The 26,408-nt window shown below is 46.2% G+C and overlaps 2 protein-coding genes across 2 annotated transcripts in view; both read left to right on the top strand.

Annotated features, from left to right (window-relative positions):
• Positions 1–1,337: 1,337 nt before the first annotated feature.
• On the top strand, positions 1,338–15,620 carry PRODH (proline dehydrogenase 1). The gene is made up of 14 exons (XM_060785346.2): positions 1,338–1,672; positions 3,626–3,834; positions 8,367–8,401; positions 8,654–8,797; positions 9,588–9,652; positions 11,721–11,837; positions 12,099–12,178; positions 12,928–13,009; positions 13,577–13,669; positions 13,825–13,971; positions 14,079–14,254; positions 14,354–14,452; positions 14,593–14,681; positions 15,074–15,620. Exons 1-14 carry the CDS (start codon positions 1,352–1,354, stop codon positions 15,265–15,267), a joined length of 1,851 nt encoding a protein of 616 aa, XP_060641329.2. The 5' UTR covers positions 1,338–1,351; the 3' UTR covers positions 15,268–15,620.
• A 9,772-nt stretch (positions 15,621–25,392) lies between these two features.
• The window catches only part of SCARF2 (scavenger receptor class F member 2), a 37,393-nt gene continuing 36,377 nt past the window's right edge, over positions 25,393–26,408 (top strand). Inside the window, exon 1 of the mRNA XM_060785347.2 lies at positions 25,393–25,664. Within this exon, the coding sequence (XP_060641330.2) occupies positions 25,498–25,664 (167 nt within the window). The 5' untranslated portion in view covers positions 25,393–25,497. The remainder of the gene's footprint in view (positions 25,665–26,408) is intronic.

Genomic DNA, 26,408 nt, shown 5'->3' with positions numbered 1-26,408 from the left:
ATATGGCAGTGTGGACTCAGATACCCAGTTCAAAGAAGATATTGTGAGATTTTCTGCCTTGGTCTTTCACCTCCTGGGCCCAAAATGTGCAAACTGCAACTCCCTGGGCTCCCTAACACCTGAGTGGTTGAAGCGGGGCTCAACTGCTTTCATTTCAAGAGCTTAACAATGTGTTGTCGAGGTTTTCACACAGAAAAACTGGGTTGCCTTGAATTGTCTGGGCTGTCTGGCCATGTTTCAGCAGCAATCTCTCCTGACATTTCACCCACATCTGTGGCAGGCATCCTCAAAGGCTGTTATTGTTATTTATTAATTTTATTTGCAGTATTTGTATACCGCCCTTCTCAAACCTGAAGGGGACTAAGGTCAGTTCACAGGTTGTGAGGTCTGCTGGAAACTAAGCGAGAGAGGTTTATATATCTGTGGAATATCCAGGGTGGGAGAAAGAACTCTTGCCTGTTGGAGGCAAGTGGGAATGTTGCCATTGGCCACCTTGATTAGCATTGAATGGCCTTGCCACTTCAAAGCCTGACTGCTTCCTGCCTGGGGGAAGTTCTTCCTAATGTTCAGATGGAATCTCCTTTCTTGTAGTTTGATGCGGAACAATGGCTTCAAACTACAAGAAAGGAGATTCCATCTACATATTAGGAAGAACTTCCTGACTGTGGGAGCTGTTCAGCAGTGGAACTCTCTGCCCCGGAGTATGGTGGAGGCGCCTTCTTTGGAGCCTTTTAAACAGAGGCTGGATGGCCATCTGTCGGGGGTGCTTTGAATGTAATTTTCCTGCCTCTTGACAGGGGGTTGGATTGGATGGAGTCTCTTCCAACTCTATGATGCTATAGGGAAATCCTTGATTGGGAGGTGTTAACTGGTCCCGATTGTTTCCTGTCTGGAATTCCCCTGATCAGAATGTTGTTCTTTATTTGCTGTCCTGATTTTAGAGGGGTTTTTTTTTATACTGGGAGCCAGAATTTGTTCATTTTCATGATTTCCTCCTTTCTGTTGAAGTCCACATGCTTATTGTGGATTTCAGTGGCTTCTCTGTGTAGTCAGACATGGTGGTTGGGAGAGGGGTCCAGCATTTCTGTGTCCTCCATAACGCGCTGTGTAATATGCTCAAACAATGACGCTTAGGGATGCTTGGCGCGCCTTTTCCAAAGGATACGGCGGTGGGCGTGGCCTTTCCGCCCAAGGAAAGCGAGAATGGCAGTTGAGTTTGCCACTGAGGCTGGCCCGCAAGGGAGGTGTGTCTCGGTTGGCCCAATCAGCGCGGCGTGGGCGGAAGGGGGCGCGGCGCGCGCCTATTTAAAGGCGGCCCCAGCGCGTTGACAGACTCTTTTCCGTTCTGACCATGGCGGGCTGCGGGCGGGGCTGTGCTGCTGCCGCCGCTTTGTCGTTGAGAACCGCTCTCCGGAGCCGCGGGCGCTTGGCTTCGACGGCAGCCGCCGCCCCGGAGCCCCGCCCGGATCCCCCCTCGGCTTCGACCCCCGTCGCGGCCCCCGAGACCGAAGCTCGGCTCCGGCAGCCGCCTTCGCCTCGGCCTCCGCCGCCGCCCGTGGACTTCGAAGACGCCCAAGAGGCTTTCAGGAGCAAAAGCAGCGCCGAATTAGCCCGGGGCCTCTTGGTCTTGGGCCTCTGCTCCTTCGGGCCCTTAGTCGAGAACGCCAACCAGGTGAGAGCGTCCGCACGGGGCAGTTGTCGCGCTTCTATCCCGCTGTCGAACGGATTCAGAATGTACTGCCCTGGCTCATGACTGTGAACTCTGAGAGTTGTAGTTTTGTATTGGCTTAAGTTATCTGTACCAAACTGATCATGGGATCTGTAGTTTTCCCCCTCCAAGCCCATGGGCAATCTGTACCAAACTGAGCTTCTCCATTGAAGAGTTGGCAAAGTTTGGCAGCCCTTGAACTGCAGTGATGTCATACTACGCAACCCTGGGATCTGTAGTTTTCCCCCTCCAAGCCCTTGAGCCATCTGTACCAAACTGAGCCTCTCCATTGAAGAGTTGGTCTAGTTTGGCAGCCCTTGAACTGCAGTGACATTATATTATGAATCCCTGGGATTTGTAGTTTTCCCCCTCCAAGCCCTTGTGACATCTGTACCAAACTGAGCCTCTCCATTGAAGAGTTGGTCCAGTTTGGCAGCCCTTGACCTGCAGTGGCGTCATATTACGCAACCCTGGGATTTGTAGTTTTCCCCCTCAAGCTCTTGAGACATCTGTATCAAACTGAGCCTCTCCCTTGTAGAGTCGGTCCAGTTTGGCAGCCTTTGAATTGCAGTGACATCATACTACGAATCCCTGGGATTTGTAGTTTTCCCCCTCCAAGTCCTTGGGCAAACTGTACCAAACTGAGCCTCTCCATTGAAGAGTTGGTCCAGTTTGGCAGCCCTTGAACCGCAGTGTCATACTACAGGACCCTGGGATGTGTAGTTTCCCCCCTTCAAGCCCTTGAGCCATCTGTATCAAACTGAGCCTCTCCATTGAAAAGCTGGTCCAGTTTGGCAGCCCTTGACCCGCAGTGGCGTCATATTACGCAACCCTGGGATTTGTAGTTTTCCCCTTCAAGCCTTGAGACATCTGTACCAAACTAAGCCTCTCCATTGTAGAGTCAGTCCAGTTTGGCAGCCTTTGAATTGAATTGGCATCATATTACGCAACCCTGGGATTTGTAGTTTTCCCCCTCAAGCCCTTGAGACATCTGTACCAAACGGAGTCTCTCCATTGAAGAGTTTGTCCAGTTTGGCAGCCCTTGACCTGCAGAGGTGCCATACTACACAACTCTGGGATTTGTAGTTTCCCCCCTCTAAGCCCTTGAGCCTTCTGTACCAAACTGAGCCTCTCCATTGAAGAGTTGGTCCAGTCTGGCAGCCCTTGAACCGCAATGTCATACTACAAAACCCTGGGATTTGGAGTTTCCCAGGGTTCTGTAGGGGGAACTGATCTTGATTTATAGGAGTTGTAGTTCACCAGAGATCACTGTGAACCCAACCAACGATGGATCCTGGACCACACTTGCCACTGATGGTGGGATTTGCAGTACCTTCACTCACTTCCAGAGACCACTGCGACCCCCACAAAGAGTGGGCGCTGAACCCATTTAACATCTGATCTGGACCAAACTTGGCACACAGATGCAACATGGCCGACTGTGTATACAGACCTGTTTTGGGGAGGATTGACCTACAGTTTTGGGAATTGTAGTTCACCCACATCCTTTTGCATTTTCTAATGGGAGGATTCATACAAAACAAAACCAAACACTGTCATTTTTCTAATAAATAGCATTACAGATGACTCAGTTTTATTACCTCACACCTCAAAACAAACCATGCCTTTTTCAAATAACCCGGGCACGGCCAGTCCCCAAGCTAGTATAAAAATATGGTTATGATTATAATATAAGAATAAATATTAATATAATATAACAATAAAATGTGCTGCAGGATGTCCCGCTCGCAAAAACCAAGTTTTTGGCAGTGTAATAAACTTTTTCCATCTATTTCTGGTAGAACTAATTAGGAAATGCCATGTGTAACCCAGGAACAAAAATCTTGTTACATAGTATATTGCGAGCCTCTCAATGGAGCGGATGTCCCAAGCATTTCTGCTTTTGCTTCTCCGCAGCTGATGCAGCTCAGCCAGAAGATCTTGGGCCGGGACCTCTTTGAAAAGCTGATGAAGATGACCTTCTACGGGCAGTTTGTGGCCGGTGAGGACCAGGAAGCCATCCGGCCACTCATCCAGCACAACCGGGCCTTCGGTGTGGGCTCCGTCCTAGACTACAGCGTGGAGGAGGACCTCACCACCAAGGAGGCCGAGGAGAAGGAACTCGAGTGAGTAGCGCCAGGGCCAGCAGGAATGTCTCCATAGCTCATGGTGTCCCATACATACCCGTGCCAGCCTTGGTTAGACCCCAAATGGAGGCCAAGTTAATGCTGGAAGCTGCTAGGGCCAGCAGAGTTGGCACCCGCTGGTTCTCAGACTCTGCTGCTCCAGACCACCAGAGTCTCCTTGGCTGGGGATTCTGGGAACTGGGTTATTTTTTTAGAACAAACCTCCAAAATCCATTACAAGGCCTCATGATAGTGCTTATCGCTGTAGCTCTCAAACTTTGACCTTCTGGGCATTGGGGGTTTCCTTGGTTGGGGATTCTGGAAGCTGAAGTCCCAAGTGCCTGGAATGTTGAAAGCTATTGTCTTCAACATCCAAAGTCATCCATTTTTTGAGAATATACCTCCAAAATCCCATGGCAGGGTCTCCCTGGACTGTTTAACACAATGGCTCTCATAGAATCATAGAGTTAGAAGAGAGACCCCATGGGCCATCTAGTCCAACCTCAATTGCCATGCAGGAAAAGCACAATCAAAGTACCCCTGACAGATGGCCATCCAGCCTCTGTTTAAAAGTTTCCAAGGAAGGAGCTTCCCCTAGACTCCAAGGCAGAGAGTTCCACTGTTGAACAGCTCATACTGTAAGGAAGTTCTTCCTGATGTTCAGGTGGAATCTCCTTTCCTGTAGTCTCAAGCATTTAGGATTTCTGACTCCAGGTGAGTCTTTAGTTGCGGATTCTGGGCACCACAGTCCCAAGCACCCAGAGGAGCAAAGTTTGATTGTTTGACGTCCAAACAGCCATTTTAGCCTCCCTAAACTAACCTGGTGGGTTCCAAACTCTGCCCCTCCTTGCATTTGGGGTCTCCTTGGCTGGGGATTCTGGGAGCTGAAGTTCCCCAATGCCTAGGGTTTGATAGTTGTGGGCTTGACATCCCAAAGCATCCAGTTTTAGAAGCCAAGGGGGATGGATACCTGGCCACTTGGGAAGGAAGGTTTTCTCAAGGTGTTGGTTTCTGTCCGGCATAAAAGGTGCCCGCCGATCAGCACCTCTCAGTAGAAGCCCTTTCCACCTTGAGCATGCTGCATGGCTTTGGCAGGGAGCATGATCTGGGCGAGGAGACGGGTTGTGGTTTGTTATGTAATCCCTTACCAGGAATAGAGTTTCAGCAAGAGGAGTGTCAGCTGCTCTAGCCGAGCCCTTCTTTCCCCTCCAGAACAACTTGTGATGAATGGAATGAGGCTGGAGAGGGTTGTTACCTCATCACTTTCCTGGCTCAGAGCAAGTCAGAACCACTTCCTAGGACCGGTTTGGGGACTGTTTTGCCCAGACGGGTCAACGTGCAGGGGAATGTTTTGAGTGCTCAACCAAAATGCCAAAGCGCTGAGTTCACCCCTTGCCCTTTCTTGGGCGTTGGCTTCTTGGTTGGAAGGCTTGACATGGCAGCGGGGCATCCACTGGCCAATTTCCCTGGGGCCTCTTTGCTTTGGGTGCCTAATGAAACGAGAGAGAGGTGTTTACTGGAGAGTTTTAAACTAGCTATTATAATGGGACATACCCTAAGGATATGGGAAAGAGAAAATCTAGCTTACGATTCCGAGGGTGAGTGGCTAAATGCCCAAATTAGAATGTTATCATACCACATTTGGCAAGGGCTAGATCAGTGTTTCTCAACTTTCTTAATGTCGCAACCCCTTAATACAGTTCCTCATGTTGTGGTGACACCCAACTGTACAATTGTTTTTGTTGCTACTTCATAACTGTAATTTGGCTACTGTTATGAATCGTAATGTAAATATTTGATATGAAGGGAGTACTTTCATTTACTGGAACAAATTTGGCACAAATACCCCATAAGCCCAAATTTGAATACTATTGGGGTTGAGGGGGATTGATTTTGTCATTTGGGAGTTGTAGTTGATGGGGTTTATAGTTAACCTGCAATCAAAGAGCATTCTGAACTCTACCAACGATGGGATTGAACCAAACTCCCCACACAGAACTCCCATAACCAACAAAAATACCAGAAGGGTTTGGTGGGCATTGACCTTGAGTTTGAGAGTTGTAGTTCACCTACATCCAAAGACCGCTGTAGACTCAAACAGTGATGGATCTGTACCAAACTTGGCACAAATATTCAATATGCCCAAATGGGAACATTGGTGGAGTTTGGGGGAAATAAACCTTGACATTTGGAAGTTGTAGCTGCTGGGATTTGTAGTTCACCTACAGTCAAAGAGCATTCTGAACCCCACTGATGATAAAATTGGGCTAAACTCCCCACACAGAATCCTCATAACCAACAGAAAATGCTGGAGGGATTTGGGATGAATTTACAATGATTAAGGGGAGATATAGTTCACCTACACCCGGAGAGCACTGTGAACCAAAAAGACTATGCTAAAGGGGTTCCTAAGACCATCAGAAATATGTGTTTTCTGATGGTCTTTGGTGACCCCTCTGAAACCCCCTTGCGACACCCTCCCCCCCCCCCCCCGGGGGGGGGGTCCCGAATAGACGGAAGCCTCCTGGGTTTCTAAGCCTTTGGCCTCCTCCAAAATGCACTTGATAGGGCCACTTCGGTTTCATGTGTCTTTCGGGTAGGAAAGCCACGTCATTCTTCCTGCCTTCAGAAAATGAGAAGTGAGAGCTCCAAGCTGGTTGCAGAAGTCCTTAGAGTGCACAGCAAAGGTCCTAGCTAGGTAGGAGTATTTAACTTCACCATCACTGACTTTCCAGGGTTGTGCAGAAGGCAAAAAAGTTGCCATGAGTCTACTTCGAAGTATAAAAAAGTAGTGTTGCAAAATACAGGGGAGGCATTGGTAGGAGGTGTTGTGTGTCTCCACCATCCAGCTCTGCTTTAAGCTGACTCTCTCCTGGGGTTGTTTCTGGCCAGATAAATTTCAATACACTGTTGCCATTGCCCTTCTCCTGAGACTGAGAGAGTGTCACTTGTCCAGGGCACATCCAAGATTGACCGGAAGGGAGTTTGAACCCAAATCATTGTCTATCCAAGCCACTACGCTATCCTTTCATCCAGTGGGGTTGAGTGCGATTTGAAAGGGGATTTGCCAATCCCAGAGTTTTTCATCAGAAGCAATTTGCTGCTTTTGGGAAATCTGGAAGGGACCACAAGTGCCTTGCCCTTAGTGCCAACCTAATTGGCTGTTTTGTTTTATTTACTCCTCCGTCCCAGGAGGAGCTCCCTTGCCTTACGTCACATGGCGGATTATTCTTTGCTGAGTACACAATGTGCGCTCTCCGTCTTGCCAAAGAAAAGGAAAGGGTGAGAACAGACGCCCCTGCGGCCTCATTGGCTGAAGGCACTGCTGCCCCTTCTGCTCTTATGCAAGTGGGATGGTGGCCAAAAGCCCTGGCATCCCCCCAAAAGGGGCCTTATCAGAGCGACAGCCACTGCTATGGTTTCCTTCCTTTTTCACCCAGGGCTTGGGCAAACTTATTTGGCCAGGTAGCTGAAAAGTGTGTGCAGATGGTTATTGTATTCATGTATGCTATTGGGCACCAATCCCCAAAGTGACTTGCAACCTTGAAAAAGGATACAATTGATACCCAGTTTTGCGCCTTCTTCTCACCCAGGTAAACAAACACAGACGCCTCCGTCCCAGGGCACAAGATGTCCTGGCTAGCACTGAACCATTCTCAGGTTACCAACTCCCCTCCAGTGCCCTCTTACTGACATCCAAGGAACCTAATATTAAGCCACGATGATGGAGCAGCTGTTTGTGTTTATACCTAGCGGGAGGTCTAGTTTTCCTTGGGTAAAATGAACTCCCCCACAAGCTCTGTCAATACAACTTCTGGGAGCATTGGCAGCATCCCTAGAACACTGTGTTGTCGAAGGCTTTCCTAGGCGGAATCACTGGGTTGCTGTAAGTTTTTTGGGCTGTATGGCTATGTTCCAGATGCATTCTCTCCTGACGTTTTGCCTGCATCTATGGCAGGCATCCTCTGAGGACTCCTGCCATAGATGCAGGAGAAATGTCAGGAGAGAATGCTTCTGGAACATGGCCATACAACCCGAAAAACTACAGCAACCCATCCCCAGAACAGCCTTTAAAAAGCATCTCCTACACTCTTCTTGAAATACAGGGTGTTTTGACTGTATTCAGAGGCTTGTGTAGGGTAGCTGGGTTGTTTAAAGTTTGGACTACAACCCAGAGCAAATGGAATGCTCCACTAGCACTGACCTGTGCCTGAGACAGTTGGCTCAACTGCCATTTGAATAGAGCAAATGTGGTACTTGGTGCCACACCTAGATACATATTGTACATTTTGCATCCCCAATTTTTTTATATATTTAAAATATGGGGTGTGTGTGTGTGTGTATTTACCAACAAACACACTCTTTAAAAAAAACTCCAAGACTTCTGAACTCTTGGGAATTTATTCAACATCTCCAACCAAAAGAAAGATGTGGAACTCCCTGCTACTTGCTCTTGCTCCAGATTGACTGAACTGGAGTAGTTGACTAACAGAAGGGACTAAGGCTTGTTTTTTTTCTTTCTTTCTTTTCAGCTCCTGCACCTCTGCGTTTGAGAAGGAAACTGGCAGTAAGTATTGGCGCTCACCATCCTGCTGTATATTTGTGTGTTTTTGTGTCACCCTCTCGACTCCTGTCTTATTTAAGAGAGTGACCCCTCAGCAATAAGCAGTCCAGTGTCATACAAAGAAAATGTCTGCAGCGTTGTACCAGTTTGTCTTACCTGGCCAGGGTGGGCATTTGAGAAGAGGCAAAGTTTGCCAGGGCTTCTTGGAGGTTCTGCCTGGCTTCTCTCACCTCTGGCCTTTTCTGCCATTTACAGAGCAGCGGGAGAAGCGCTACAGTGTCCACCGCAAGTTTGGCGACCGGCGGGATGGCGTCATCAGTGCCCGCACCTACTTCTACGCTGACGAATCCAAATGCGACCGGCACATGGACACCTTCTTGAAGTGCATCGAGGCTTCAGGTAGCCTGAGGTTTTGGAGTGCAAACATTCCCACTTTGGGGTTCGAAAGTGCACCATGCGAGCAATTGGCAGCAAAAATGTGCCTTAATAGTAATAAATAATAATACACTTTATTTATATTCCACTTTATCTCCCCGGAGGGACTCATAGCAAGTTACAGTACACATATAAGGCAAACATTCAGTGCTTTTTCACACAAACAGCGACATACAATACACGATTCCATCTCCAGCGTCTGGAGGTAATGCTCAACTTCCGGCCATAGGATGGTGCTCTTGTTCCATTTTACATGCCAAAGGAGGCTGCTGTCCATAGACATCTCCAGTCTTTTAGCCGGCATGTCTGCATGGGGCGCCCTTTAACTTTCCCGCCAAGGCGGTACCTATTGATCTACTTGCATTGCATGCTTTCGAACTGCTAGGTAGGCAGAAGCTAGGAATGACAATCAGGAGCTCACCCAGACTCACTACAGTCAGCAGCCTTTCCAGCAGCTAGCTGCTTTTACCACTGTGCTACCACGGCTCGCCTTAACCTTTATAACTGCCAATGTGAAATGGTACCCCCACCCCCCATGTCTTCCATAAGTGAGTTTGCCAGTTCTGGAGATTGCACTCGGAGGTAGGTTTACATTTTGGCTTGATCTCCCTTTCATAAGACAGTACAATGGCCATGCTTTCCATTGGTATTGTCCCTGTCTTGGAAGACACTGGCCTCCTTGTGCTTGACTCGTTGCTGGGCTTTGCGGGTTTCAAAGTACAAGGGGGACAAACACATGATCTGTTCTCCACAGGTGGCAGCTCAGAAGATGGGTTCTCTGCCATTAAACTGACGGCACTGGGAAGGCCGCAGTTCCTGGTGAGTTCTACATGTGTTGTGTGATACGTTCCATTTCCATTTGACAAACTATTTACCGAAATTGTCTTATATGCTATATGTCCTTTTTAAAAACTAACCATTAACGAAAACCACCCATGTTGCCCACCCATCCCCTGTCTCCCCAGCCACATATTTCCTCTATACTGTTATCTTTAACCATGCACACAATTTTCTTAATTTCTGTATGATTATTGTGTTGGCGGCATATATGGAAGGGGTTCAAAAGGGTGAACTTTTGAACCCCTTCCATATATGACGTCCATTTATTCTCTATTTCTTATATTTTATCCTCTTGCGTATTCTCCCCCCCCCCCCCCTCGTTACACAGAGAAAGAAGATAAATTGGGGGAAGTATTTTTTTAATGGAGAAATCAGAAAGGTTTGACAGGAATAATACATATAAATTGATGATTAAGGATAATGAATACATAGTAAGAACAATGCAAAGTAACTGACAGAAAGAAGGCCCATTCATGAATCAAACAATACAGAATCTAATGAGGGGGATGAAGAAAATGAATACGGAGACTAAGCTTGTGCATATTTTTATTTTTAATTTGTATTTTGGATCAAATTTGTAAAATTTGTGCATATGAAGTGATATCTGAAACATGCAGGAAAGAGGGAGAATTTAGAAATTGAAACACTCCTCAATCTTTTTCGTTAGTGTTCTGTAACATTCGGATTCCTCCCAAGGTCAGTTTAATTTTCAGTATAACCATTAAGCGATTTTGGTAAAGCCAAGAGAACATAAATTGCTTTAAAAACCAATCCTATTTCTTTGGCCCCATCATCGCCATAAGCAAAGACTCGGGACAACCCTAAACTTAATGGGTGGGAGACTTGAGAACACAGCAAACTTAAAAATGTAGTTTGGAAAGGTGAGGCCCCTGTGGTAGAGCATGCAAAAGGCCGTACCCCAAACTACATTTCCCAGAATGCAATTCTTAGCATCTAAAGGACCCAGTGAGGGCTGCAGCAGCCAGCTGTTTAGAGTCAGTCTAATAATAATTAGACTAAAAAAAGGACTAAAGTAAGTCAAAGTATCAATGTGCTAAGTTGAATTTCTGTGGATGTGTGTCACAAAGGCAGGCAGGCATTCAAGGGGGTTGCTGTTGTCGCTTTTTGGTGGGATAAATTGTTTTTATCTAAACTTTTAAAAAATCCCCCAAAATCAGAAGATGTGTGAATCTTTCTGAAACTTCTGGGAAGAATTGATTATCTTGTGCATTGTATATAAAAATTCAAGGAGATCACTCTTGTAAGCTTTTTTTTAATGCTGTTTATAAAAACTTTGAAAATTCCCCAAAAATCTTTCAATAATTGAAGCATTCTGAAATTTGGCGGGATAACAGTGGTAAATGTGTTCTACCACCGTGGCAAGTTTCATTCTAACAGCTTTAAAATGAGGGAGAAAGGAGCCCCTGAAGTTTCCCCAGTGATAGCATTAATGTGCATGTGCAATTTAACAAAATAGTAACAAAATTTCATTAGTCTCATTATAGTAACAAGTTTTTCACTAAGTATACTTTAGAAACACTTGAGAAACAAAGTGCCAGTGCCCCCCAATTTTGAACTATTTTTTTAAAAATGGATTCCACATGTATAATGGAAAATATAAAGAATTGGAAAGAAAAATCATACTAAAATGGTACAGGACCCCCGCCTCAATTATTGTATATGACAAAAGTATTAAGTCCAATGTGTTGGCATTGTGGAAAAAAAATAAGGCTAGTATTCTCATGTGTTGCAGGAATGCCCAAAGGTAAGTAATTCCCTTCTGGGAAAAGGTGAAGAAGAGGATAGAACGAAATTTATAAAGTACCACTACAAATAAATTTAGATATGTCATTAATTAATGGAAGTACTACATAAGACCAGAATAAATACAAAAGAATTAAAATTGTTCAAAATTATGATCCAGGCAGGAAAAGCAGTAATGGCTTTGTGCTTTTCCTGAATGGCCGAAGGGTATTGGATTGGATGGCCTTTGGGGAGTCCCTTCCAATTCTGTGAATTGATGAATTGACTCACTACCTTTCTCCAGTTGCAGTTCTCTGAGGTGCTGGTGAAATGGCGACGGTTCTTCCACCAGCTGGCAGCCGAGCAGGGCAAAGTGGGCTTGGCAGCGCTGGAGACAAAGCTGGAAGTGGAGAAGCTCCAGGTGAGTCTTGGCAACCTTCTGCTCCAGGTGGGCAAACTAGACTCTTCCATTGCCAGGCAGTGGCTGGTGGCCTCTATGTTAGTGGGTTCATAAAATCCACTAAATGTCCAAGGAGCTCTCCAAGGTGCTGAACTGTAGTCCAAAAACCTATTCCGCCCCATAGGTGACTCCTTTAAATATAGTGAAAACCTGGTCTCACCATCCCCAACAGCAACTCAACTCTTCTTGGATTCAGACTGGGCTTTCTCCTTTCCTTGACAGGAGGCACTAGCCAAGATGGGTATTGCCACCCGGGCGGAGAGCCAGCATTGGTTCACGGGCGAGAAATTGGGTGGATCTGGGTAGGTATTAGGACTGTGTGAAATTATTGTCAGTCCCGTATGTCGTTTATAATTCGTTAGGTTCATGCAAACTAATTGCTATTAAGAAACATGCAAAAAAGAGGGCAGAAACATTGAAGAATCAAAACACTAATAATTTTTGTTGAGATTCTGTAACATTCAGAAGCCTCCCAAAGTCAGTTTAATTTTAAATATAAACAATGCATTAAGCAACTTTGGTAAAACAAAAGAGGCCATTGCTAGACCGAGGCTGCTTGCCGGTTACTATAAGGGAAGCAACTAGCTGGGCTGGGCAGGAGACTGAGAACACAGCATTCTGGGAAATGTAGTTTGGGAAGACAAGGCCCCCTGTGGCAGAGAATGCAAAAGGTCCTGCCCTAAACTACATTTCCCTGAATGTTTTTAGTCTAGACTTTTAAAAATCCCCAAAAATCAGATGTGTGAATCTTTCTGAAACTTCCAGGCGTAAGCTGCTCCGAGTCCCCTTAGGGCGGGGTATAAATAAAGTTATTATTATTATTATTATTATTATTGATTATGCTCTGGTAATTGTATATAAAATTCAAGTATTGCTATCAGGCCAGGTAGTTTCATATTGCTACTTAAGTTTTCATCTAAGCTTTCAAGACCCAGTCCAGGGTGCCAAACCTCTTCAATAGCATCGGGCTGGGAAAAGTTCGACTTTGGTGGATCTCTCCTGGAATCAGCCCCGGATTGATTGTCCGCGCTTGCTTCTCTCCTGACCCCAGGACGGTGGATTTGCTGGACTGGAACAGCTTGATTGACACCCGCACGGAGATCTCCAAACTTTTGCTTATCCCCAACATAAAGGTAAATAGCAAACTTGTAAAGTGTGCATTGTGGTTGCAGCAAAGAATCCCAACCTCTTATCTCGATTCCCCAGGCAGGGAGTTTGCTGGCAAGACCAGGCTGCCAGGAAGCCATCTTACAATCTTTTGGGTGGAGGAACTCTTATCGCCACCTGCCAACTTTCTAGCCTGTGTGTGTTTTAGTCTAGGTCTTACGATGCTGAGTGCCTTCAAGGTGAATTGGTTGTGTTATTTTAGAGGCTGAGAGGGAGTGAGTCGCCCAAGATCACCCTGGCCAAGTGGAGATTCGAACCTTGGTCTCCAGAGTTCTAGTCCAATGCTGACACTATTATTGTACCAGGATAGTTTATACATCGCATGAAAACAAATTCAGCAAGCTAAAGATGTATAAATTATAGAGAGTTAAAAACAGATTGAAAAGCTGTGTGCAGCAATATTTTGGATACATCAGGCCTAAAGGTCTTGATAAACAGCTAAGTTTTGAGGGTTGGGCACAGGTGGGCCTCCAAGGGGAAGGCATTTATTGTAGTCCCACCTCTTAACTTTTTTCACTGTTCCCGTCATCCAGACAGGGCAGCTGGAGCCTTTGCTGTCTCGCTTCACTGAAGAAGAAGAGAAGCAGATGAAGCGCATGCTGCAGCGTATGGATGTCCTGGCCAAGGTGAGGGTTGTATTGAAGGGTCTCAATTGTGACTGCTTTGTTTTAGCTGGACATGCTTTTTTCTGCATTTTTTCTTGTTCTGTAACCCTCCCTGGGTTTTCATTCTTGTGGGAAAGACGGCACCTAAATAAAATGGTTGCTCCCTTGACTTACAGAAAGCGGTAAAGATGGGCGTGAGGCTGATGGTGGATGCAGAACAGACTTACTTCCAGCCAGCGATCAGCCGTCTAACCCTGGAAATGCAGCGCAAATTCAACCAAGAGAAGCCGTCCATCTTCAACACCTACCAGTGCTACCTGAAGGTGGGTTGACGTCGGCAGGAGTGGTATGAGAATGATGCCACTGAATCGCATTGCTTACTTGCTTGGTTTCTGTATCTCCTTTTCAACCTCTTTTTTGCCCCGTGTAGGATGCCTACGACAACGTGACAGTGGACGTGGAGCTCTCCCGTCGGGAAGGTTGGCACTTCGGGGCCAAGTTGGTGAGAGGGGCCTACATGGAGCAGGAACGGAGCCGGGCAGCCGACGTGGGCTACGAGGATCCCATCAATGCCACCTATGAGGAGACCAGCAAGATGTACCACAGGTGGGGCTCTGATAGATAATATCTAGAAGGGGAAGTTGACAAAGCCACCAGAAAGGAAACCTTGGATTAATTCCTCCTTTGCCTCCCTTCTCTTTTAAGATGCCTTGACTACATCTTCGAGGAGATCCGACACAACCGGAAGGCCAATGTGATGGTGGCTTCCCACAACAAAGACACCGTCAAGTTCACTCTTCGCAGGTACAGGCACACTGCCAACCTGCTTCCCCTTGGTGCCCAAGCTCGCAAAGGGGGCTGGAGTAGGACTCTGGGGCCTTATTTTGGAAAGGCCATGGTTGGGGAAAGTGATCCCAATAAGCACCTTTGTATCTCTTCTGCAGGATGGCAGACTTGGGCATCCATCCCTCAGAGAACAAGATCTACTTTGGGCAACTCCTGGGCATGTGCGACCAGATCACCTTCCCTCTTGGTAAGCAGACCCAGAAGTGAGCATACAAAGAGGATTATGGGTATTTCAATCCAGCAATGCCTCTGTTTTTGTGGTACCACTGCAATTCAGTGGTCATCATCTCCTGGAAGTTGGGCTTGACCAGCAAAACAGCCCCAAAGATACCATTGGCTGTATTTTGCCCAAGCGTGGAGGTAGGATTTGGTCTACAGAATCCAAAGCAGCCCATAGGTTGCATGCCAGCTGTGATTCCCTAACTGCGCCTAGACATGAGTCTGTTCCTTCCTTCTCTTGCCCGTCTGAACCTGTGCCCTCTGTCTCTGCCTTGTTGACTTCAAAGCTATGTAGTTTCCTTATTGTTGGTCTGATGCAATGACAAACTAACACTGGTGCCAACATCTCCTCCCTTCCAGGGCAAGCCGGGTTCCCGGTGTACAAATACGTTCCCTACGGCCCAGTCAATGAAGTCTTGCCCTACCTGTCCAGGCGCGCCCATGAGAACCGAGGCTTCATGACTCGAGCGCAAGAAGAACAGGCCCTCCTTTGGGTTGAGCTGAAGCGGCGGCTCTTCTCTGGGAGCCTCTTCTCGGCTCCCAGCCCCCCTTAAGCCCCACACTCCAGCCACCACTTTTTGGACATCCACCACAATATCTCCAATAGACCAGAGGCAAAGGACAGAAGCCTCGGTGCCACAAATAGGACAGCTCTCCTTTCCGGACCTCGGTACTTTGCAATGCCGGGGATGTAGACTCAGACGCTGTGGCCCAACGTCCCCAACACCACACCTTGGATCCCATCGCCTTTCCATCCGTCCATGGCTTGCCCTGCTTTCTACTAAGTTTGTGCATTTTGGAGGAATCTTTGCTGCCAGGATCCTTGTGGTTGGTCAGCCTCAAGCAGGGAAGACGACTCCTGAAAATAAAGAATTACCTGATGGCTATGTCTGCATTTGTTGCCTAACAGTGTCGTGAGTTGTAGTTTCTTTGAAACGACACCTCTCAGAGGTCGCCCTTCACTTTATTTGTTGTTCTTGTGTAACAACCAGGTTCGGAAAGTTCCTTCCAGATGTTTGAAAGGATAGGTTTTTGTACATTTTCCCCCTGATCATTTGCCATTGAAGCCAAATCTGGTGCATCTGCCAAAGCACATTTTGCACAGAAAATGGTTTAGGTTTAGCCCAAAATGCAGCATCCAACACAAAATAATCTTGGCCAGGATCTTAGGTGAGGATCAGCATTTTAAAACAGCTTGGTGCCATGTTGTGTGTTCATATAAAGCCATTTGCAGATGCATAGGTTTCACCCAGGGGAGGTTTTATGCCAAATCAAAGTGCACCTGAAAGACCTTCCAGCACTTTGCCATCTTTTCTCCAAAGGCTCTTGGTATGTTGGCATCCCCTTTTGAGGAAGAGAAAACTTAAAAGCTATCCAATAAACTTTGTGGAAGTTTTCTATGCCCGGCAGATGGCGCTGGAAATCTAGTCGGTTTTAATTCAGAAAGAATTCTGTGTTTTGGAAATGCTATTTGGAGATTGGCATCTGTCTTGCTAGCCTGAAATCTGCTCAAAATGTATAGTTTCTCAAAAATGAGCATTTGGATGGCGTCTGTGCCCATGCTGCCTGAGGAACATTGGTGAAAGAGATTTCAGAAGTTTGGAAGAAGTTATTTTAACTGCAGTGGGATTTCTGGCCTTTCCTTGGACTATTGATGCTGTGCCTCACATCTCCAACTTACGTTAATCCTATCATGGAAGCTTTTTGAGAGCTGGAAACGTGACTTGCCCAAGTATTAATTGAGGTTTGTATTGGTTTTATTGTGAGCTGCTTTGAGTCTCTTTTGGAGAGAGAAAGTGGGATCCACATATTAGTAATAGTAATAATAATAAATGATGATAATAAATAATGATACTAATCATGATTAATAATACTAATAATGAAGGATGATGATGATAGTAATGAAAGAAAATTGCACAGACTGACTACAGAGATACAATCTGTGGCCCAAATGATTCATTGGAACTTATGTCACAAGTACCACCTGCCAGTAGTAAAGAACTGGTGGGATCATAAACATGCAAATTAGTGGAAAATGAACACACAAAAATACTGTGGGACTTTCGAATCCAGACTGACAAAGTTTTGGAACACAATACACCAGACATCACGATTGTGGAAAAGAAAAAAGTTTGGATTATTGATGTCGCCATACCAGGTGACAGTCACATTGAGGAAAAACAACAGGAAAAACTCAGCCGTTATCAGGACCTCAAAATCGAACTGCAAAGGCTCTGGCATAAACCAGTACAGGTGGTCCCAGTGGTCAAAATATCTCAGCTGGCATTTGGAAACAAACATTGACAAAGTCACGATCTCTCAACTACAAAAGGCCACCTGACTTGGATCTGCACGCCTCTTAGAAAATACATCACACAGTCCTAGACACTTGGGCAGTGTGATTTTGTGATACGAAATCCAGCATATATATCTTGTTTGCGGTGACATACTGTCTTTTTGTGTCAGTAAAATAATGATAATGTTGAGCCCGCCCCTCCCCCCAAGGGTCAAATTATTAAATTGATGAACTCAGCACGACAGCAGAGAGTTCCGCAGATAGCAGGAGCCTGGAGTTCCATGAATTGGCTTTGCGAACAACCAGAGGTTTGGAAGAGCTTAACAGCAGCTACCAACACCTGGAATACTCTTTGAAACCATCTTCCTCTTTTAGCTTTTTTAGTTATATTACACTTTAACCCTCTGTACAGGAGTTGATTATAAATTGTATGATATTAACTGTATTTGTGTTTAGATTGGCTGCAGTAATGCTGGAGCGGCCTAAGTCAGAGGAGTCCTCCATGTGCGTTGCCATGGAGACCGATGCAGGAGAGAGGGAAGTGGGAGGAGCTTAGAGGGGAGAGTTTGAAAAAATGACAGTTAAAAATCAGTTAGGGTTTAGGTTCAGAGGAGTGAGGAGTTAGGAGTTGGGAGAGAAGGAAAGGAAAGGTGGCGGAGTGACTTGTGAAGCAAAACTTTGAGGCTTTGAAAAGCTGGGTTTGGCTATTGGAAGTTTCTCAGGCTAGTGCAGCCGAATGGTGAAACATAGCTGGAATTCTTTTAGTCTAAGGAGAGGCTAAAGAATAGTTTACTTAGTATTTGATCTAGGGAGGATCAACTAAGGGAAACATCCCTGTATGGAAACTTTTCTGAAACAAGTGCTCTACGTCAGAAAGATACTGTGTTACTAGAAAGAATGAACTGTTAAAGTTACAAGTATTATTCCAAGTGCAACAAGGAAAAGTTACGTCTTGCAACCACACGCTGTGTACTTAATAAAATTGTTAACTTTTATTTGAAGATTGCCTCAGCTCCATCTATTCTGTGTACAAAGTGCCATTTCTCACAATATTACAACTTACCTCACGTGGTGGCAGAAACGTAGGGAAGAGTAACCAAATAAATCTACATTCTTCTCTCCAGTCACGCTACAGTATATACAGTGTAATTACTACTAAGTTATTACTTTCTTAATAAAGGAGGAGGTGCGATTGAACAGCCTCCCTTCTAACTTGATGGTAAATTTGGTTCCTAATCGGCAACCTCCATTGCAAATCGGCTAAGTCTTTTTAAAATTGGGAACTGGGTTAAAATCTCCTGAATACTGGTTCCTTTTAAATTGGTGGCAACAATAAATCATCCCTAGGCTCTCCTGCTTCTTTTCACCTCTAACCCTAATAAATGTGCACCAAAGTGTGTTATCCTCTATTTCTGTCTCCATGTATCTCCTTTCGTCTCCTGAGTCTTTTTCTCTAGCTTTTGCCCTCTGCAGCTGGCCCGGTGGCTGCCTGGGCCACATGGCACTCGTGGCCCCCAAGGCCCTCAGAATGGGGTTTATTCTTTCCCTCTCCCCCATACTAACCACCCTCTTGTCTCCCTGAGCCCCTTTGGCAACCCCCAACCCTGTGAGTGCCGCAGTTCCCTCGATGGTAGAAATCTGCATCAGAAGTGAGGAATGCTTCCTGATTGGCTGGTGGGTGCTGCAGTTCTGCTTCATAAGGGAATCCTGCTCAACTGATCATGACATCAACAGGGCTCTGCCAATCATGGCGAAGCTGGCTCCAGAAGGCGCAGGGAATTCAAAGGGTTTCTGTCTATTAAAATGTATGTTTTGAACTATATGGCATCTTGACTTACTTTTGCGGATTACCGCAAGCTCGCATCCACTTCAGCTGACTTGACTAAAATACCTTGGTGGGCTTCTTCGTCTGGTGAGATTTATTGATTGGGAAATATTGAGTTGTAGCTTCTTCATCTTGCCAGGTGCACGGGTCCACAAGCGGCCCGTTGCCAGTACTTATCGGGACTTGGTATCTGCACTTTGGGTTTCACTATCCATGGCCTGGATTTCACTATCTGCGATCGGGTTTTGCTCTATTTCAATAATATTTAATGATGATGATAATAATAGCAATAATAGTAATAATTGTTATTTATTTATCATATCAGAAGTGGACCAAGGGTACAGTTGTAATGCATTTAAAAACACAGTTTTTTAAAACTTGGCATTATACTAAATGTCCTTTGACCAGAAGCTGGCCACTTGGAGTGCCTCTGGTGTTGCTATAAGAAGGTGCTCCATTGTGCATGTGGCAGGGCTCAGGCTGCATTGTAATAGGTGGTCTTTTTCACACTTGCATGTTGTGGACTTCACTTTGTGGCCCCATTTCTTAAGGTTGGCTCTGCATCTCGTGGTGCCAGAGTGCAGTCTGTTCAGCGCCTTCCAAGTCTCCCAGTCTTCTGTGAGCTCAGGGGAGAGCTTCTCATTCGGTATCAGCCATGGATTGAGGTTCTGGGTTTTAGCCTGCCACTTTTGGACTCTAGCTTGCTGAGGTGTTCCTGTGGGAATCTCTGTAGATCTTAGAAAACTATTTCTTGATTTAAGGCATTAGCATGCTGACCGATATCCGAACAGAGGATTGGCTGGAGATGTCACTGCCTTGGTCCTTTCATGACTGGCTGCTACTTCCTGGCAGATGTCAGGTTGTGCAATACCAGCTAAACAGTATAATTTCTCCAGTGGTGTAGGGCACAAACACCCTGTGGCAATGGGGTATGTCTCATTAAGAGCCACATCCAATGTTTTAGCATGGTAAGCTGTGTTCACACTGGCCATGCATACACAGCAGCAGCAGTAGCAAAGCGTAAGGGCTGATGTCTTCATTGTGTCTAGTTGTGATTCCCAGGTTGTGCCAGATAGTGAAAACTGAAGAACAGCCTGCCACAGGGGAGCATACTTGCTCCATCAATGTTTAACATTTACACAAATCACCAGCCACTGCCAGAAGGGACAGAGAGTTTCATCTATGTTGACGATTGCGCCATCACCACTCAAGCAGAGAGCTTTGAAATGGTTGAACAGAAGCTCTCTGAAGCTTTAGGTGCTCTTACTGCCTATTACAGGGAAAACCAACATATTCCTAATCCATCTAAAATACAGATGTGTGCTTTTCACCTTAATAACAGACAAGCATCTAGAGCTCTGAGGATGACCTGGGAAGGAATCTCACTGGAGCATTGCAGCACACCAACCTACCTGGGAGTTACTCTGGACCGTGCCCTGACCTACAAGAAGCACTGCTTGAATATCAAGAAAAAAGTGGGTGCTAGAAACAATAATAATGGTAATAATAATAAATCATAACAATGGTAACGATCAGGCATGTAGCCAGGGGAGGGGCTCGAGGGGCTTCAGCCCCCCCCCCCCCCCGAAATTCTCATGGTGGTTCACGAAAAGGCCTTACTGGTGCATTATTTAAACTGTTATGTTTATTCATATCATGATCTGATCACCATGCTCAATATATCCCATATGCATGGGGGTATTGGGGTAATGATACAAAAGGTTGGCTAGGCTAGACCCTCTTTCACTCAGACTCACCCAAAAAAAAAACTCAGCCCCCCCCCCCCCCCCCCGAAACGAAATCCTGGCTACGGGCCTGGTAACGATAATAATAAATAAGAAGGTCACCCAATGGGTTTCTATGGCTGAGTAGATATTCAAACTGAGGTCTTTAGAGTTGTACAATGTGCTGAGAGGTTTCCTTTCTAAGTGCATTTGCTGCTGATGCATTTGTAGCCAGAGACAAATGAAGCTTGATTTTTAAACATTTTCTTTTGCAGCAGAGTGCATTTTAAAAGGTTTCCACCAGATGGCAGTTGGGAAATCGGAAAAAAGCCTCAAAGCATCCCCAGCGCACAAAATCAGTGCTTTCCTAGACAGTGCTTCTTTAGCAGAAAAGCTGGTCTCAGAGGATGAGAGGAACAGGCAAGGCTTCTATTCAGCCAACTTTTTCTGCTTGTGGGAAAGGCAATGACTGAGAGGAATTTCACGTGTTTCCGAAAAGTGGTTAGGTCCATATGAAAGGAAGCAGCCAACTTGCATAAACCTTGCGTAAGTAAATAGGACGTGAACCTTCGAGAGACCTCTTCGAGGCTTTTCCCTAAGTGCATTCATGGATGACAGTTTTCTTATCATTTTCCATCTTGGGGATTAAAGTTATAGATCAATGTGGTTTTGACATGCTGGAAGTAGATAGAGATATGTATACATACACAAAAAGTAGATGTCCTTGCATTTGTCTTGACACAATAGTACAAGAAAGGGAGGATAGATGGATCTCTGTTTCACAATATGGGACCTGGACCATGTTCCGACAAAACAGACTCAAAAGCAGGGTGCATTCAAAAGTGTGATGCAAAGTTTGGAAACACTGTTTAAGGAGGAAACGAAGGGCAAGGGAGAAACTTCGACATTTTCAAAACAGGCTGAGGAAAGACGATTCCACCTGAACATTAGGAAGAACTTCATGACCACACACGAGCTGACCAACAGTGGAACTATGTATTGTCAAAGGCTTTCATGGCTGGAATCACGGGGTTGCTGTAGGTTTTTCAGGCTATATGAGATCTCACAACCTCTGAGGATGCTTGCCATAGATGCAGGTGAAACGTCAGGGGAGAATGCTTCTAGAACATGGCCATATAGTCTGAAAAACCTACAACAACCCAACAGTGGAACTCTCTGCCTCAGAGTCTGGTGGAAGCTCCTTCCTTGGAGGCTTTGAAACAGAGACTGGATGGACATCTGTTAGGAGCATTTTGATTGTACTTTTCCTGCATGGCAGGGGGTTGGACTAGATGCCCACATGCTCTCTTCCAACTCTATAAATCTAAGATTCTATGATTCGGCTTTGGTCAGATTTGGTCAGATCTCATTAATGAAATGAATGAGTTTTCATTTCATGGTGGAGTCTGAACAAACATGGGTGGATTTTGGTTCTGCTAAAGGAGAGTAAAAGTGGTTTAATTCTCATTAAAATCAATCTAACTAAGGCCCCTTCTATGTTGAATTGATGTTGAATTGAAACTCCATTAAGTTCTAGCCTAAAAGGTTCAGGCCCAGCCTACTTGAGGGACCACATCTCATCCTACGAGTCCATATGAGCCCTGAGCTCATTTTAGAGAGGCCCTTCTCTTCGTCCCACCACTGACACAAGTGCAATTGGTGGGAACAAGAGAGAGGACCTTTTTGATGGTGGCCCTGTGGCTCAAGAACTCCCTTCCTAGAGAGGTGCGATCAGCCCCCTCCTTGTTAGCCTTTCATAATCCATATAATCCAGATTTTCAAATCAGATAATCCACATTTTCTGCTTTGAACTGGGTTATATGAGTGTACACTGCCATATAGTCCAGTTCAAAGCAGACAATCTGGATTTTATATGGCAGTGTAGAAGGGGCCTTTCCACTTTCCCAGCAGTTTTGAAAATGTCCCAGTTTCTTCCTTGCCCTCTGTTTCCTCCTTTCAACAGCATTTCCAAACTTTACCTCACACTTTTGAATGCTCCCTGCTTTTGAGTCTGTTTTGTCGGAACATGGAATTATATTCCTGTCCCCAGTTCTGGGTCCCATGACTTAAAAGAGATATTGACAAACTGGAGGGCGACTAAAATGATCAAAGGTCTGGGGACCATGGATCCCTATGAGGAGAGTCTTAAAGACAGCAACTAAAAAGATCAAAGGCCTGAAGAACAAGCCCTATGAAGAGCAACTGAAAGAGACGGGCATGTTTAGCCTTCAGAAGAGAAGGCTGAGAGGAGACATAAATCTGTGAGGGGAAGTCATAGGGAGGAGGGAGCAAGTTTTTTTTTTCTGCCGCCCTGGAGACTAGGATGTGGAACAATGGCTTCAAACTACAGGAAAGAAAAGAGATTCCACCTGAACACGAGGAAGAACTTCCTGACTGTGAGAGCTGTTCAGCAGCGGAACTCCCTGCCCTGGAGTATGGTGGAGGCTCCTTCTTTGAAGGCTTTTAAGCAGAGGCTTCAGTGCTTCGGTATCTATCTTTACATTTTAAATGTACTAAACGTACCAATTTTGTATGAAACCATGATCTTTATTTCCTGTGCTGGTCTATGACTGAAATAAATGATTTGATTTGATTTGATTCGAGGCTGGATGGCCATCTGTTGGGGGGTGCTTTGAATGCAATTTTCCTGCTTCTTGGCAGAATGGGGTTGGACTGGAAGACCCAATCAAGTCTCTTCCAACTCTAGGATTCGGTGATAGTATGATAGCTGGGTCTGGAAGCTCTGAGCGTTACGGAGATGCCACAAAGGCAGCTGTGAATAAGGGAAGAGAGGGGGCGGAGGGAGAGCGGGGAGAGCGAAGGAGGGATAGAAAGGACGTGATGCTTACGGTAAGGGTTAAGGCAAGGTTTAGGGTTTGGGTTACGGTTACGGTTAGGGTAAGGGTTAGGGTAAGGTTTACAGTAAGATTTAGGGCTTGGGTTTGGGTTAGCGTAAGGGTTAGGGTAAGGGGTAGGGTAAGGTTTAGGGTTTGGGTTTGGGTAAGGGATTAGGCTTAGGTTTACGGTACAGTTTAGAGTGAGGGTTAGGGTTTCACTATTAAAGAACTCTTACATTCCTTCTACATTATCTATCACCAGCCAGGCTTATATTAGCTAAGTCTCTCTTGCACAAACAGTGTTCCCGAAGGAGCGATGCGGCATCTCCGTAATGCTTGGAGCTTCCAGATCCAGCTATCATACTATTACCTAGGATTCCATGATTCTATGACTTCTTTGGCAGTGCTTCCCCTGTAAGGGCAGAATAAAGCAGGGTGATAGTATGATAGCTGGGTCCGGAAGCTCTGAGCATTACGGAGATGCTGCAAAGGCAGCTGTGAATAAGGGAAGAGAGGGGCGGAGTGAGAGCGAAGGAAGGATAGAAAGGAGGGGATGCTTAGGGTAAGGGTTAGGGCAAGGTTTAGGGTTTGGGTTAGAGTTAGGGTTACAGTTAGGCTAAGGGTTAGGGTTAGGGTACGGTTTAGGGTTAGGGTAAGGTTTAGGATTTGGGTTAGTGTTATTATTATTTCGTATCAAAAACATTGTATAAATTAGTACAAAACTGATAAAAATAGAAGGCATGCAGGTGGCTAAATATCTTTTGACCAAAAATGGGCAACAGCAATGGCATTGTCTGTAGCCTCCAACAATTCCTCCTCTGCACATGAGGCAGGGCACAGTGGACAAGCATACAGATGCGGAGTTGTCTGTTCTGCTCCACAGTAACACAAGATTTGGGATTCTTTTAGGTGGTGCCATTTTTGCCAGGTTGTCTTTTGATCTGCCCACTCCGATTCTGAGTCTATTCAGGGACTTCCAAGTTGGGTTAGCGTAAGGGTTAGGTTAAGGTTTTGGGTTTGGGTTTGAGTTAGGGCAAGGGGTAAGGCTTAGGCTTACGGTACGGTTCAGGGTTATTAGGGTAAGGGTTAGGTTTAAGGTTTGGGTTTGAATTAGGGTAAGGGTTAAGGCTTAAGCTTATGGTACAGTTCAGGGTTATTAGGGTAAGGGTTTGGGTTTGGGTTTGGGCTTGGGTTTGGGTTTGGGTTTGAGTTAGGGTAAGGGTTTGGGTAAGGGGTAAGGCTTAGGCTTACAGTACAGTTCAGGGTTATTAGGGTAAGGGTTAGGTTTAAGGTTTGGGTTTGAATTAGGGTGAGGGTTAAGGCTTAAGCTTATGGTACGGTTCAGGGTTATTAGGGTAAGGGTTAGGGTTTGGGTTTGAGTTAGGGTAAGGGGTAAGGCTTAGGCTTATGGTACGGTTCAGGGTTATTAGGGTAAGGATTAGGTTTAAGGTTTGAGTTTGAATTAGGGTAAGGGTTTGGGTAAGGGGTAAGACTTAAGCTTATGGCATGGTTCAGGGTTATTAGGGTAAGGGTTAGGGTTTGGGTTTGTGTTAGGGTTTGGGTTTGAGTTAGGGTAAGGGTTTGGGTAAGGGGTAAGGCTTAGGCTTACGGTACAGTTCAGGGTTATTAGGGTAAGGGTTAGGTTTAAGGTTTGGGTTTGAATTAGGGTGAGGGTTTGGGTTAGGGGCAGGCCCATAGCCAGGATTTCAATTGGGGGGGGGGGGCTGAGTTTGTTTCAGGGGGGGGCTGAGTCTGAGTGAAAGAGGGTCTACCCTAGCAAACCTTTTGTATCGTTACCCCAATACCCCCATGCATATGGGCTATATTGAGTATGGTGATCAGATCATGATATGAATAAACATAACCCAGGTATCATACTATTACCCAAAGCGGGTCGGGCTGGATGGCCTTTGTGGGTCTCTTCCAACTAGGGTCTGTCTCCGCCCAAGGACAGCTCCGAGGAGGGGCTTGGAATCCAAAGGGGAGGGAGTGGGAGGCGGGGAGAACCAATGCGGCATTTCCGGGCTGGCTGAGCGCCGCTCCCGCTGCCTCTGCCGCCCGAGACCCGCCGGAGCTCCCGCCGGAGACGGAGAGAGGCAGGCATGGAGAGCCGGAGGCTGCCCCGAGGAAGAGGAGCAGCAGCAGGACGAGGAGGAGGAGGGCGGCCAGGCGGCGGGGGCTCCCTCCTGCTGCTGGTCCTGCTGCTGATGGCCAGAGCCGCCGCCCAGGAGCTCAGCCCCCGAGGCAGGAACGTCTGCCCCACGCCCGGGTAAGCCCCCAGCGCCAAGGCAGGGGGGGGGGGCAGCCCTCCAAAGGGCTTCCCAAGGCTGGCGCCCCAGAGGGAGTCCAAGGCTTCCCAATAGTATTTGCGGAGGGGGGCTCCCAGCAAGCCCCTAGACAAGGGGGGGGGGGGGGCTTCACCCACGACATTTTTCAGGTCAAAAAGAAACCCCCCAACCTGTGTTGTCGAAGGCTTTCATGGCCGGAATCACTGGGTTGTTGTGAGTTTTCCGAGTTGTCTGGCCATGTTCCCGAAGCATTCTCTCCTGACGTTTCGCCTGCATCTATGGCAGGCATCCTCAGAGGTTGTGAGGTGTGTTGGAAGCTAGGAAAATGGGGTTTCTATGTCTGTGGAGTGATGCCCACGGTGGGAGATATCACTCCACTCTGTTGGAGGTAGGTGTGGATGTTGTAATTGGCCACAGCCTGGCACAGCATTGGGATCCCGGGGGGGGGGGATTGCGAGGGGGTGTCAGAGGGGTCGCCAAAGACCATCAGAAAACACAGTATTTTCTGTCAATCCTGGGTGTTCTGTGTAGTTTGGCCCAATTCTATCATTGGTGAGGTTCAGTATGCTCTTTGATTGTAGGTGAACTATAAATCCCAGCAACTACAACTTCTAAATGTCAAGGTCTATTTCCTCCAAACTGCACCAGTGTTCACATTTGGGCATAGTGAGTATTACTGCCAAGTTTGGTCCAGATACATCATTGTTTGAGTCCACAGTGCTCTC

Source organism: Anolis sagrei, chromosome X (genome assembly GCF_037176765.1).
Source record: "Anolis sagrei isolate rAnoSag1 chromosome X, rAnoSag1.mat, whole genome shotgun sequence".
Classification (NCBI taxonomy): domain Eukaryota; kingdom Metazoa; phylum Chordata; class Lepidosauria; order Squamata; family Dactyloidae; genus Anolis; species Anolis sagrei.
This window is presented reverse-complemented; position numbering and strand designations above follow the sequence as displayed.

Coding starts and splice junctions, on each gene's coding strand:
- PRODH (XM_060785346.2), top strand. CDS start 1,352: ATGGCGGGCTGCGGGCGGGGCTGTGCTGCTGCCGCCGCTTTGTCGTTG. Junction 3,835..8,366: donor GCCGAGGAGAAGGAACTCGA/GTGAGTAGCGCC, acceptor CTTTCTTTTCAG/CTCCTGCACCTCTGCGTTTG. Junction 14,453..14,592: donor GTCAAGTTCACTCTTCGCAG/GTACAGGCACAC, acceptor TCTCTTCTGCAG/GATGGCAGACTTGGGCATCC.